This window comes from Leuciscus leuciscus (assembly GCF_965113295.1).
Source record: "Leuciscus leuciscus genome assembly, chromosome: 8".
Taxonomy (NCBI): Eukaryota; Metazoa; Chordata; class Actinopteri; order Cypriniformes; family Leuciscidae; genus Leuciscus; species Leuciscus leuciscus.
The window spans coordinates 42908107-42922200 of record NC_138732.1 but is presented as its reverse complement, the minus strand read 5'-3'; the positions used below and the strand labels follow the sequence as shown (position 1 = coordinate 42922200).

The window sequence follows — 14094 nt, the reverse complement described above, 5'->3', positions numbered from 1 at the left end:
GCACTCCATAGTTTACTGGAGTTATGATCGATTTTTCCCCATTTAAATAGACAAAATGGTAGCGGTCAGATAGGTATGATTTGAACCAGCTTAGTGCTTGTCCTTGAACACCAGTATAATTTTGTAGTCGATCTAAGAGTATTGTGTGATCTATAGTATCGAACGCAGCAATGTTTTAATAAACATTAATAAGATCCTAAAAGATCATACGAATTTCTATAGTCGGTATAGTTTTTCTGGTTCAGTGCTGAAGTGCTGCATGTTCTCTCTGAGTGTCTCATGAAGTGATCTCTGGAAAAACATGTTTAGTCCTAATCTTCCTAATCCAGTCATCAGCAACTGGACAAAACACTGAAGGTGTTGAACCTTGTGGGAAATGAGTATTTTGCCTTTTTAGCAGATCAGTCAAATTTTGAGAGCTTACAAATATGCCACTTGATAGATTAGAAATAGACCATTTTTATTTTTGTCCCTCCATACTTTTAATGAATTTTGAATAAATGCTGTGGTTGCACTTTATTTTACAGTATGTGCACTTACAGTGTATTTACCTTAGAAAGTACTGGTTAATATAATGTAATTTCATGGCTAGGTTAGTACGCAGTTATTGCTATAACTATAATAAGGGCATAGTATTTACATTGTAACAGGACTGTAAAATAAAGTGCTACAAATATTGTAATGTATGTATTGAGTAAATACTGCAATAATGTTCAATTTCAGCATTTTTATGTGTTATCAACTTTATTATTTAGTTTATTTACTAGGGAAGTTAATTTAACACGTTAATGTGGTGCAATTAATATTATATTTAAAAGAATGCAATAAAAACACATTGAATAATAACCCAAATTTTTTATGTTCATTTAAAGTTTTATGTTCATTCCGTAAAAGAGATTCACGTTTAAATCCTGCGCGTTCACAGTCAACACAGTTCAATTAAACCGGGTGCAGTTGTTCTGAAGTTCTGATTGGGTTGGATCAAATCTTGAAAATGGGTTGTAAAAAAAAAAAAAAAAAACTTCTGAAAATGGATTCGTCAGTTTGTGTTTGTAAGATTGGGAGATTTCAGGAACAAAAATTTGAGTATAATGTAGAGGTAGACTTTAGGCTTCATATTAATCCTTTCAGGACAGTAAAGTAACAAAAAGAGTCATTTTAGTGCCATAAAATAAACAGCTGTCAATATCAAACAAAGATAATATATTTAAGTGTTTTTTTTTATAGTTTTTTTTATCAGCATATATAAACAACATTGACACAATCATCAGACGTAGTTTCTAACAACTGCATCCCTTATTGAATGTTTATTCGATTGTTTTTGCTGTGGGTCACATGACGGGCTACGGAAACCCTAAAGGGACATTGTGATGAGATGGGAAGAAAAATTTATTTGAATGCTTTTACGTTCCCTCGAAAAAAAAACGTGTAAAAAATGCAAAGTTTCAGGGGAAATGCAAAACTTTTATGAGAGAACACAAAAGCGTTGAATTGTATAATTTTTCTCTCATTCTCATGTCCCTCCGTAAGGATGTGATTGTTTAAATGAAAAATGAAGGGGATGTTTTGTTTGTTGTTAAATTCTCCTCAAATACAACATCTAGATGAGGGTGATCCAGTCCGATTTTGCTTTGAGAAATCAGCACAAAAGTAAGATGGATTACCTGATCCTGGATGGCAAAACACAGGATTTCCAGTTCGTAATTCTGATCCAGATGAAACGTTTTGAACATCTGGGCTGTGGACTGTTGTGTTGTACAGAAGTGAATGTGTCTTGTGTTCCACGTACTCCAGCTTCCACACACAAACGTTCCCCTACCCGGAGAACCAGGCCGAGAGGGAGGATACCCTCAATGGGCTGCGAGGGAGAATCGAGGACATCCGATCCGTGAGTATGATCCCTCACACTCCTCACATCTGGCAGTTATACACATAGTGTATGCACTGATGTCACTTTCCCGCGGGAACACACTCCCTCATCCGGACTGAGTGGCAGAAGAGCTGCTGGGTGACTGGAGTTAATAGGGGAAACTGAGAAAACACCAGTAAAACAAACCATTATCAGTTTAAACTGAAGGTTGGACTGGATATAGTGTTCCTTACAACTTACCAAAGATCCAGTGATCATGGATATTGACATGCAGCAGGAATCGTGTTTCCTGACATTTATGTGCCCGATTTCGATGCCGGGGAAATACATAAAGCAAATTTGCCTGTGAACACTTTAGGGGTGACCCCGAATAGTCGAAGATTCGATGCTTCGATAGGAGGAGCCTGATTCGACTACCGATCTCACGGTCGAATCTTCGCTGAGGTGTTATGAAACGAGGATCATGCCACTTTGGCTATATGAGGGCGCTCAATGTCTGATTTCACATAGAACTACCGGTTTTCTGTCAATACGGTAATATTCAGCCTATTATGATAATGCTGTATATAAAAATGTGCAAAGAAAGAAGCTTTTAATAAATATTTTTTAACGTGCGTGAATAAATCCAAACACCCCGTGACAGATTTAAGTTTCACTTTCAATCCGTGACCGACAGAGGAGCGTCTTCGCGGCAAGGATTTAAATCTTTAACAATGTCTGGGATAAGAAAATCTAAAGTGTGGATCATGTACACCATCAGAAAGGATATTCTCCAAGGCTGGATTTAGCATCAGGAAAACCAGTCTTTCACTCTGTCTGTGTCCGTTGGAGTCTTTTGTGCGTGCGGATGAAATACATTCTAAAACACTTAACGTGAAAAACGTGTAACGACTCAATCTCCTAAAATAGTTAAATTAAAAATATAGGAGGAACGCATTGCATTCATATTCTGGTTTCATCTGCTTATCTGCACATAAAGTGTGTAGGCTACTGTGTACATTAAGCCACGTTAAAGTGCCTTAAGCGTTTTAAAAGCTTTTTTCACGTTAAGCATTTTAGAATGTACCGTGGAAAAACTGTTGGCCGGCAGAAGTGCGATCATGGTTTTCCTTAATTTAACTATTTTAGGAGATTGAGTCGTTAAACGTTTTTCACGTTAAGTGTTTTAGAATGTATTTTATCCGCGCGCACAAAAGACTCCAACGGACACAGACAGAGTGAAAGACTGGGTTTGTTCTCTCGATCAGGTATAGGGTACAAGTGATTTCAAAACTTTTCAGCCGGTTCTATTGATTTTTGGATGCTGTGAACATGTTTAGCTAAAGACTGCGACTCCAGTTTAGCAGTTATTGTTGTTTCTGCAGTTAAAAAGACAAAGTTGAAAATTCTGGCTACTATCGTTATTTTAATAATTTCTTTATTTTAATTTTATTTATTGATCTGTCAGGGTTATCTAATCTAACTATTTGTGGCTTGTGTTTTGAATATATGTTCCCCTGCACTTTAGGCATTTTGCACACAAATTTGCTCATCTTGTGAATTGATTCTGATTTATTTCGTTTTGTATTATTATTTATTAGAAAGGTATATTCTGTTCATATTTAATTAATTGTTTATTTTTTCGGTGCATCGATGTTGTGCTGTACTTAGAGCCTGCTCGCACAGGTAATTTAGCCGATTTAAAAAAAATGTTTTGCATGTGAAATGCAAATCCTGTCTGCAGTGTGGCCTTTCTGGAGTTATTAATGTTATTTCTTAGTTTTATTGATCCAAAATGTTTTTATACATTTTCTTCTATGTCTTTGTGTGATTTTCTGTACATCGCGGCTTTGAAATGTTAAAGCCCCGCCCCCATACACATGATTCGACTATTAGTCGACTATAGGCAAGACTTGACGATTCTGATTCGACTATGAAAATCCATAGTCGGGGACACCCCTAGAACACTTTATATAAATACAATATTGGTCTAAATCCATGTGGTCACTTGTATCAATGTTATATATGTAAGGGATAATGTAGAACGAGGCGGTTGTTATAGAGAATACAACCCCGACAGGCTGATCACGACCCCGACGCGGAGCAAAGCTTGAATCAGCCTGAAGGGTTTGTATTCGCTATAACAACCGCCTCGCTCTACATTATCCCGCTTATTACATGGCTACCTACCAAATAAATCAATAATTTGATACAAAATATTGATTTAAAAAGGAGTTTATTGATTTAAAAACGATTGTATTGCTTCCGCTAAAGAAAATAGTCCATTCCGTCTCTACAGTTAGAATCCTGCGTCCATAGCAACGCTCTGTTTATCATGGCAACGGTGTGTTATACTTCGCAGCGGCTGTTATCAAGAAATAACACACCGCATTCTACATTAGAATTCAACCAAGCCATGTAATATATCATCATAACGTCCAGACTTATTTACAGTTTTATTTAAAAACATTGAATTATGCAGAATATACGATGGTTAATATTTAATGGTAAACATTTAATGATGAGTTGTCAATACAATATATAACAAGACAATATATACAGTTGCAATCTACACTCACCTAAAGGATTATTAGGAACACCTGTTCAATTTCTCATTAATGCAATTATCTAATCAACCAATCACATGGCAGTTGCTTCAATGCATTTAGGGGTGTGGTCCTGGCCAAGACAATCTCCTGAACTCCAGACTGAATGTCAGAATGGGAAAGAAAGGTGATTTAAGCAATTTTGAGCGTGGCATGGTTGTTGGTGCCAGACGGGCCAGTCTGAGTATTTCACAATCTGCTCAGTTACTGGGATTTTCACGCACAACCATTTCTAGGGTTTACAAAGAATGGTGTGAAAAGGGAAAAACATCCAGTATGCGGCAGTCCTGTGGGCGAAAATGCCTTGTTGATGCTAGAGGTCAGAGGAGAATGGGCCGACTGATTCAAGCTGATAGAAGAGCAACTTTGAAACTGAACTGAACTGCAACTGAAATAACCACTCGTTACAACCGAGGTATGCAGCAAAGCATTTGTGAAGCCACAACACGCACAACCTTGAGGCGGATGGGCTACAACAGCAGAAGACCCCACCGGGTACCACTCATCTCCACTACAAATAGGAAAAAGAGGCTACAATTTGCACGAGCTCACCAAAATTGGACAGTTGAAGACTGGAAAAATGTTGCCTGGTCTGATGAGTCTCGATTTCTGTTGAGACATTCAGATGGTAGAGTCAGAATTTGGCGTAAACAGAATGAGAACATGGATCCATCATGCCTTGTTACCACTGTGCAGGCTGGTGGTGGTGGTGTAATGGTGTGGGGGATGTTTTCTTGGCACACTTTAGGCCCCTTAGTGCCAATTGGGCATCGTTTAAATGCCACGGCCTACCTGAGCATTGTTTCTGACCATGTCCATCCCTTTATGACCACCATGTACCCATCCTCTGATGGCTACTTCCAGCAGGATAATGCACCATGTCACAAAGCTCGAATCATTTCAAATTGGTTTCTTGAACATGACAATGAGTTCACTGTACTAAAATGGCCCCCACAGTCACCAGATCTCAACCCAATAGAGCATCTTTGGGATGTGGTGGAACGGGAGCTTCGTGCCCTGGATGTGCATCCCACAAATCTCCATCAACTGCAAGATGCTATCCTATCAATATGGGCCAACATTTCTAAAGAATGCTTTCAGCAGCTTGTTGAATCAATGCCACGTAGAATTAAGGCAGTTCTGAAGGCGAAAGGGGGTCAATCACAGTATTAGAATGGTGTTCCTAATAATCCTTTAGGTGAGTTTAAATTATTCAATCCCCATTGCAAATCAGCTTTAAGCTGTTTTCAATGAACAGATCAAACAAAAGTAATTGAAATAGCTCAACACAACAAATGTTTCAAGTGGTTTCCCCAAATTTAACTGAAAATGCAACTTTTAATGACTTCTGCAGTCTCAGAATGATTCACCCCCTGAATAGAATCTCTCACAACTGCACACATCTGCAGAACAGGTGTTGTCTCAAGCACACCTGATGACTCTAATCAAGGGCTTCATTAGTTGCACCAGGTGTGGTTGAGCTAGAACACACAAAATATCTGAACTGGCTAGGTTTGTTGAGTGTCACGACTGACTGCAAGTTAGAAATATGGCTAAGTCAAAAGAATGGTCCAAAAAGTTGAGAGAGGATTTCATCGCCCTTCACAAACAAGGAACAGGATAGCAAAGGCACTCAATGTTCCTAGAGACACCGTTGGAAGCATAGTTTGCGAGTTCAAAGTTAAAGGAACAGTGGTTACACTACCTGGACGGGGCAGATAGAGGCAGCTATCAACGGCTGCAACCAGACTTATGAGAAGGCGGTTCAGAAAAACCCTAGAGTGATGCAGAAGACCTGCAGCAAGACTTGCTGGCCACAGGCACTGAGGTTTCAGCTGCACAGATGGCTCCAATTTGCTCAAAATCGTATAAATAAGCCATATATTTTTTGGGATTCTGTTCTGTGGAGCGATGAAACAAAACTGGGACTTTTCGGCCCTCTGGATCAGCAGTATGGCTGGATCTAGAAGAATGAAGCATAAGCTGTAAAGACTCTGTCTACAGTTCAGCATGTGGAGCTTGTGATGCTCTGCGGCTGATTTATATCCTCTTGCACTGGAAACCTGCAGTGTGTGGAAGGAGAGATGGATTCGTTGAAGTAGGAAATTCTAGGAGAAAACGTCATGTCGTCAGTGAGGAAGCTGAAGCTTTGGCGTCATTGGACCTTCCAACAGGACACTGATCCCAAGCATACCTCAAATCCCACCCAGGCTTGGGTTCAGAAGAAGTCCTGGAAGAGTCTACAGTGGCTATCACTGTCACCTGACTTGAACCCCATAGATAATCACTGGTGGGATTTGAAGGTGGCGGTTGGATCACGCAAACTCAAGAATATTCCTGAACTGGAGGCCGTTGCTCATGAGGAATGGGGAATGAGAAGCTGCTGTCTGGTTATACACCTCGTCTGCAGCAGGTCATGGCTGCAAAAGGCTGTTCTACTCAGTACTAAAGATGCTTGCCATGAAGGGGTTGAATAATTTTGAGACTGCAGAAGTCATTAAAAGTTGCTTTTTCAGTTGAATTTGGGGAAACCACTTAAAACATGTGTTGTGTTGAGCTATTTCAATTACTGTTGTTTGATTTGTTCATTGCAAACATCTGAAAGTCTGTAAATTTTGCCAATAAAAATTTTTTGCAATGAGGGTTGAATAATTTCGATTGCAACTGTAGGGTATGATTTCACCCCTAAATGCAGCATATTGACACAAAATGATAACTGAAAATCTGCCTTTCTCTGCCTAGATCCAGTTGTTTCTGTGAATTACAGCGATCCATTTGCTTCTCTGTTCTGTAGCTTTCATCAGTCTGTAAAAATATACCTCAGATTTCTTGTCAAATATATTTATACAGTCAATCTCAAAGCTCTTTCCCATTTGAGATGCGTTTTGTGTTTTTTTGCGGCTGAAAACAAATGCTGCCGCTCAGTGTTTCTGACACTCAGTGTGTGTAACCGCACAACTCCGGCCGACGGTGACGTCACATACATAACCTCTACACTGAGGTACAGTCGCTCAGTAGATCGATTTGTCCGAATCCATAGTGAAGCGATCTATAAAGAAGCGTGAAGTGTGTGTGTGAGCTGGTGATGGGTGAGACGGAGCAGTACCTGCAGCAGCTGCTGATATGTGTGTGTGTGTGTAGGTGATGGGCGAGACGGAGCAGTACCTGCAGCAGCTGCTGGCCCGAGCGCTGGTCCGGCTGCCCGAGTGGATGGTTCAGGTGCAGAAGTGCAAGGCTGTGCAGACGGTGCTGAACCTCTGCAGTCCCTCCGTCACCGACAAGTGTCTGATCGCAGAGGCCTGGTGTCCCGTCAGCCAGCTAACCGCCCTGCAGAGCGCCCTGAGGGAGGGAGGGGTGAGCAAGCACACACACTCTCTCTCACACACACACACACACACACACACACACACACACACACACACACACACACACACACACACACACGTCAGCCAGCTAACCGCCCTGAGGGAGGGAGGGGTGAGCACACACACACACACACACACACAACGAATGAATCTGTGTTTTTGAACGAATCGCTTGAGAAAGTAAGTCAAAGACCCATTCATGAAGACTGTCATTTTCCTAAATGAATAAGCGTTTTGAATTAATCGTTTGAAAGAGTGACTCACTGACTCACTGACTCACTCATTAACACTGTTATTTGCTGCCACCTACTGGTGGTCATAGTTTAAGTTTTAAAGCATCTTTCTTTTCTCTTTCTATTTTAAATTTTATTTATTTTAAAACATTAAACTTGTTGCATTATTTATACAATTTTGATATACTGTTTGTTGATAGTTTATTAATACACTATATTATTTCATGTGATTTTTTTTGGTATCATTTTATTATAGTTTATTAATATAATATTAATTTATAACATAATTTAAAATTAATATAGAATGTGTGTGTTAAAAAGACAATGAGGTGCAATGACCGGATACAAAATTAGAACAAGGAGGGATGTAAAAAGAGATGGTAAGTGGCAGTCAGGGCAGAGGGAAAGCATGACGTCACCTTACTGTCAAAATCAAATCGAAAAAGTTTTAACGAAAAGTGTCTCAGAGAATAGTGAGGAGTTGCAGCTCTAGAACAAAGTTTGGAAAAAATATGCAAGAGAGTTTGAAGCAACTACACTAAAAAGTTCAAAAGGAGACTGTTCTTTGGAGCTTAATGCAGTAGATGTGTTGGACAGACATGTATGTTGTTTAGTCTGTTTGGGACAGATGCTTCTTGCAGACAATTCTTTATAATGCCTTTATTTTGTTGTACACTGCAGAAGAGGGAAGGGGAAGCTTAACGAGAAGGGCCTAGGCAGCCGTTATAACGTGTTCATTATGATAACGTAAAGAGTTTAACTTCAGAAGCCGGTGTGTGTGTATTTGGTGTATTTCTGATTTTATAGTCAAGTCATAGATTGCATGTTCTTTGACTTCTGGAGAGAGGGATATATTACTGTAGGCTGTGAATCTGCGATCCTTGTCTTTTTTATTCCCATCATCATGAGATTTGAAATGTCCTGGAGATTTTCTGAATGAGTGTGAGCCCTGATGTGTGCAGTACTGCATGTCTTTTAATCGTTCATTTCTCTCTCTCTCTCTCAGAGGAAGAGTGGCAGCAGTGTGGACTCGTTCTACAACCGCTTGCCGGCCACCTCTTCCCCCCCGACTCTCTTCCCCACCAACGCCTTCACCGCAGGATTCCAGAACATCGTCGATGCGTATGGAGTGGCGAGTTACAGGGAGGTGAACCCAGGTAACACACACTCTCTCACACTGACACACAAACTCACTCACTCGCTCGCTCACTCACTCGCTCGCTCACTCACTCGCACACTCACTCGCACACTCTCTCACTATCTCACTTGCTCACTCACTCACTCACACACTCACTCAAACACTCACTCGCTCGCACACTCGCACACTCGCTCACTCACTCACTCACACACTCACTCAAACACTCACTCACTCACTCGCTCACTCACTCGCTCACTCACTCGCACACTCACTCGCACACTCGCACACTCGCTCACTCACTCGCACACTCGCTCACTCTCTCACTTGCACACTCACTCTCTCACTTGCACACTCACTCACACTCACTCACTCACTCACTGGCACACTCACTCACTCACACACTCACTCACTCACTCACTCAAACACTCACTCGCTCACTCACTCGCACACTCACTCACTCACTCGCACACTCACTCACTCACTCACTCACTCGCTCACTCACTCACTCACTCGCACACTCACTCACTCACTCGCTCACTCACTCGCACACTCTCTCACTCTCTCACTTGCACACTCACTCTCTCACTTGCACACTCACTCGCACACTCTCACTCACTCACTCACTCACTGGCACACTCACTCACTCACTCACACACTCACTCACACACTCACTCACTCACTCACTCACTCACTCGCACACTCACTCACTCACTCACTCACTCACTCGCACACTCACTCACTCACTCGCACACTCACTCGCACACTCACTCACTCACTCGCACACTCACTCACTCACTCACTCACTCACTCACTCACTCACTCGCACACTCACTCACTCACTCACTCACACAGCCCCATCTCACTCTCCTGCCTGTTGTGTGTGTGCAGCCATCTACACCATCATCACGTTCCCCTTCCTGTTTGCGGTGATGTTCGGGGACGTGGGTCACGGGCTGCTGATGGCACTGGCGGGTCTCTGGATGGTACTGGAGGAGAGGGATCCAAAAATGAGGAAAAATACCAATGAAGTAAAAATATGACACATCATGCGCACATGTTTTCACAATACTGGAATTTCTGAATTTCACAACACTGAAACTTCTCTACAAAAAAAAAATTATACCACATGGAAAAATTATGCAAGTTTGAAAATAATTGTGTCCCAAACGCACGTTAAACAGTGAGTGCAGAAATGAAGTTTGTATCATGAGCTGCTTGATGATCACACCACAACTGACTATATCATTATTTAATTAAAATACACACTGCGGTGTTCCTACTCATCATCTGAGCAGAGAGAGAGTGAGAAAGTGTTGCTGGTGCTGTAATATGACTATGAAACCATTTCAAATATTCAGAATCAGAATCTTAAAAACCCAGAATGAGGCCATGTTTCTCACAAGCAGAAGCCACAAAACAGCTTCTTTAAGAAGTGTCCAATTCTAGTTGTGTTTTATTCATGTGTGTGTGTGTGTGTGTGTGTGTGTGTGTGTGTGTGTGTGTGTGTGTGTGTGTGTGTGTGTGTGTCAGATCTGGCGTATGATGTTTGGAGGCCGATACCTCATTCTGCTGATGGGTCTGTTCTCCATCTATACCGGAGCCATATACAACGAGTGTTTCAGCAGAGGCCTCAACACCTTCTCCTCGGGGTGGCACATCCGGCCCAATGCAGAGCACTACAACTGGACGTACGACACACTCACACTCACACTCACACACACACACACACACACACACACACACACACACACACACACACACACACACACACACACACACACACACACACACACACACACACACACACACTGACCTGTCCACAGTCAGATGGTAAATATGTTGCATGTCTCATTCTATGTGTGTAGTGAGGAGACTTTCAGAACTAACCAGTATCTGGTGCTGGATCCCAACATCACAGGCGTTTTCACCGGGCCTTATCCTTTTGGAATTGATCCCGTAAGTCAAACTAATGAGTGTGTGAATGACACTGCCGTCCCCTGTTCTGCTGTAATACAGAGAAACACTGTTCACAGTGGCAGTGTGTGAAATCCTGCTTGATAACTGTAATTCTCCCTCAGATTTGGGGTCTGGCCAACAATCACCTGACGTTCCTCAACAGCTATAAGATGAAGATGTCCGTCATCATCGGAGTCATCCATATGACCTTCGGTGTGTGTTTGTCCCTCTTCAACTTCATGTGAGTATGCTTGAGTGTTTGTGTGAAACATGCCAGATAAGTGCCTTCCTGTCGTTCCAAACCTATACGACAATATTTATTTGTATACCACGAATGTCAATGGATCCACTGTTGTGGACTGCAACGCTGAATCTTATGTGTTCCACTGGAGGTCATTTTAATATTATTTATATACTATAATAGTATTTATTAAGGTTTTTGAATCAGCTTTTATTTTAAATTTTCAGTTTTCTTTTAGTAATTTTCTAATGTGCTTTTTTTTTTTTTTTTTTTTTTCGTATTTCTGATTAGCTTTATTTTTATTTTAGTTTTGTTTCAGTAATTGTAATACTTTAATTTTGTTTTTTTATGTTTTTAAGAATTTCATCTAATATTTATTTCAGCCTTATTTCAGGTACAGAAAACCATTTTTGATAGTTTTAGATTTCATTTTACTTCACAATCACAGCACTGGTGCTACAGGTTTTAAACTGTAAGGCCCGCTATATTAGTCCAATTGCCGGTTCGCCAATACACGGGGAAGGTTATCACGTATTCTGTCCTCACTCATGCAAAGTATTGGTTGGTTAAATTTATAATACATTAATCATATGTATTTACTCGTTAAATGACTCCATAAATGAAAGGTTTTAATAATATCTGTGCCTCACTAAAAGTGAGCGAATGTTTGACTATTTCTTTTAACCATTAAAGGAACAATGTCAAAATCAGTTAGAATAATCGCATGTAACAATTTAATATTTCAGATATCAGAGATCAATTCCACAATCAATTCAAATATCTAGAACATGGTTATACATTGGTTACACCAAAGAATCTTACCCAGCTTGTACCTGAGATAGAGAGAGAGAAAGAGAAAGAAAGAGAAAGAGAAAGAGAGAGAGAGACCGAGAGAGAGAGAGAGAGAGAGAGAGAGAAAGAGAGCGAAATCACCTATTCCATTCGTGTCCAGCAAAGAAGACAGCCAGAGAGGGCCAGAACACCTTCCTTTATTCTCTCCTGACCAGGTGACATGGGGGATGGGGAAGACCACCCTCAAATGGCTTCTATCCCACAGAAGGGGGGTTGCCTTATCTGGCCTTATCTCTAAACCAGTTTTCTCTAAACTTCTCTAAACCTTATTTCCTTTTATTTTATCTATCTGGATACGAGATATCTGTACCACTCACTTTGAGACATTTCAAATGACACCAAAAGCATAACAGTCAATGATAAACATTCGCATTAAACCATGTTCTTGTGTGAGTTGTTCTTAGTAGTTTGTGAGAGGAAGTCAGGCCGTGTGGGGGAGGTTGAATATTAGCCATCAGGGCCCTTTTGCCTCATGCAGGCCTCAACCAGTATTTTCAGTCTTACAAAACGCACTGTAATAGTCCAAAAACTTGACCTGCTGCCTTGTGGTTTTGAAGTCATCCATGCCATTTCCCTTTACAAAGCATGCATTTTATTTGATTTCTGTTCAAAGAATTATCACACTTGGATAAAGTCTGATTGGGAATGAACTTGGTTCTAACATTTCCCACTGAAAAACAGCACAGAAATATCTTTTTGTTACCGTTTGAAGCATAAGTCATGTATCTGGATATGAATCCTCTGTTTCTCCAGACACTTCCGGGACATCGGCAGCGTGTTTCTGGTGCTGATCCCGGAGTTGTGTTTCTTGCTGTGTCTGTTTGGATACCTGATCTTCATGGTGGTCTATAAGTGGGTGGTGTTCGGCCCGGTGAACTCTGACTCCGCCCCCAGCATCCTCATCCACTTCATAGACATGTTCCTGTTCACTGAGAACAAGGACAACCAACCGCTCTACACGGGACAGGTGTGTGCTTGCTGGGAAATCACACAACCAGACTCTCAGAATAAAGTGTGCTCCGCTTTATGGTTTTTTAGACACTCTGTTTACATTTGTAATTCTGTACAGTGTATTATCAAACAGAAGTGAGGACTGGATATGTCAGGATCTTTACATCTTGTTCGAGTGGCGAAAATGCAGAACTTCAATAAACTAGTTTCCAGTTTTCTGTTTGAACATCTTTGAACATTATTCATAAACTGATCTGGTGTGTGTGTGTGTAGATGGTGGTGCAGAAGGTTCTGGTGGTGGTGGCTGTGTTGTCTGTTCCTGTGCTGCTCCTGGGGAAGCCGACGCAAGAGTACATCACACACCGGATGAAGAGGACTCAGCCTTCAGTGAGCGCTCAATCTGAATACACTGTTTGGGCTGGAACCCTCCTATACTTTGTTTGTCTTTAGTTTTTTGGTTGTGTGTGTGAGAGAGACGGCGTGAGTGTGTGTGTGTGTGTGTGTGTGAGCACAGTGAGTACAGTGAGCACAGTGAGCACAGTGAGCACAGTACAGTGAGTGGGAGTACAGTGAGTGGGAGTACAGTGAGTGGGAGTACAGTGAGTGGGAGTACAGTGAGTGGGAGTACAGTGAGTGGGAGTACAGTGAGTGGGAGTACAGTGAGTGGGAGTACAGTGAGTGGGAGTACAGTGAGTGGGAGTACAGTGAGTGGGAGTACAGTGAGTGGGAGTACAGTGAGTGGGAGTACAGTGAGTGGGAGTACAGTGAGTGGGAGTACAGTGAGTGGGAGTACAGTGAGTGGGAGTACAGTGAGTGGGAGTACAGTGAGTGGGAGTACAGTGCACCGTGAGTACAGTGCACCGTGAGTACAGTGCACCGTGAGTACAGTGCACCGTGAGTACA

General features: G+C 41.5%; 1 protein-coding gene and 1 long non-coding RNA gene across 3 annotated transcripts in view; one reads left to right on the top strand and one right to left on the bottom strand.

The window, feature by feature from the left end:
• LOC309504806 overlaps positions 1 to 14094 on the bottom strand; it is a 125010-nt gene that overhangs the window by 6787 nt on the left and 104129 nt on the right. The gene's annotated exons all lie outside the window — the stretch shown is intronic.
• tcirg1b (T cell immune regulator 1, ATPase H+ transporting V0 subunit a3b) overlaps positions 1 to 14094 on the top strand; it is a 28593-nt gene that overhangs the window by 11486 nt on the left and 3013 nt on the right. For both annotated transcript variants that reach the window (XM_082178077.1, XM_082178078.1), the window contains exons 8-16: positions 1795 to 1888; positions 7597 to 7809; positions 9060 to 9210; positions 10080 to 10219; positions 10722 to 10879; positions 11057 to 11147; positions 11270 to 11388; positions 12994 to 13207; positions 13465 to 13578. In XM_082178077.1, the coding sequence (XP_082034203.1) occupies positions 1795 to 1888; positions 7597 to 7809; positions 9060 to 9210; positions 10080 to 10219; positions 10722 to 10879; positions 11057 to 11147; positions 11270 to 11388; positions 12994 to 13207; positions 13465 to 13578 (1294 nt within the window). The remainder of the gene's footprint in view (positions 1 to 1794; positions 1889 to 7596; positions 7810 to 9059; positions 9211 to 10079; positions 10220 to 10721; positions 10880 to 11056; positions 11148 to 11269; positions 11389 to 12993; positions 13208 to 13464; positions 13579 to 14094) is intronic.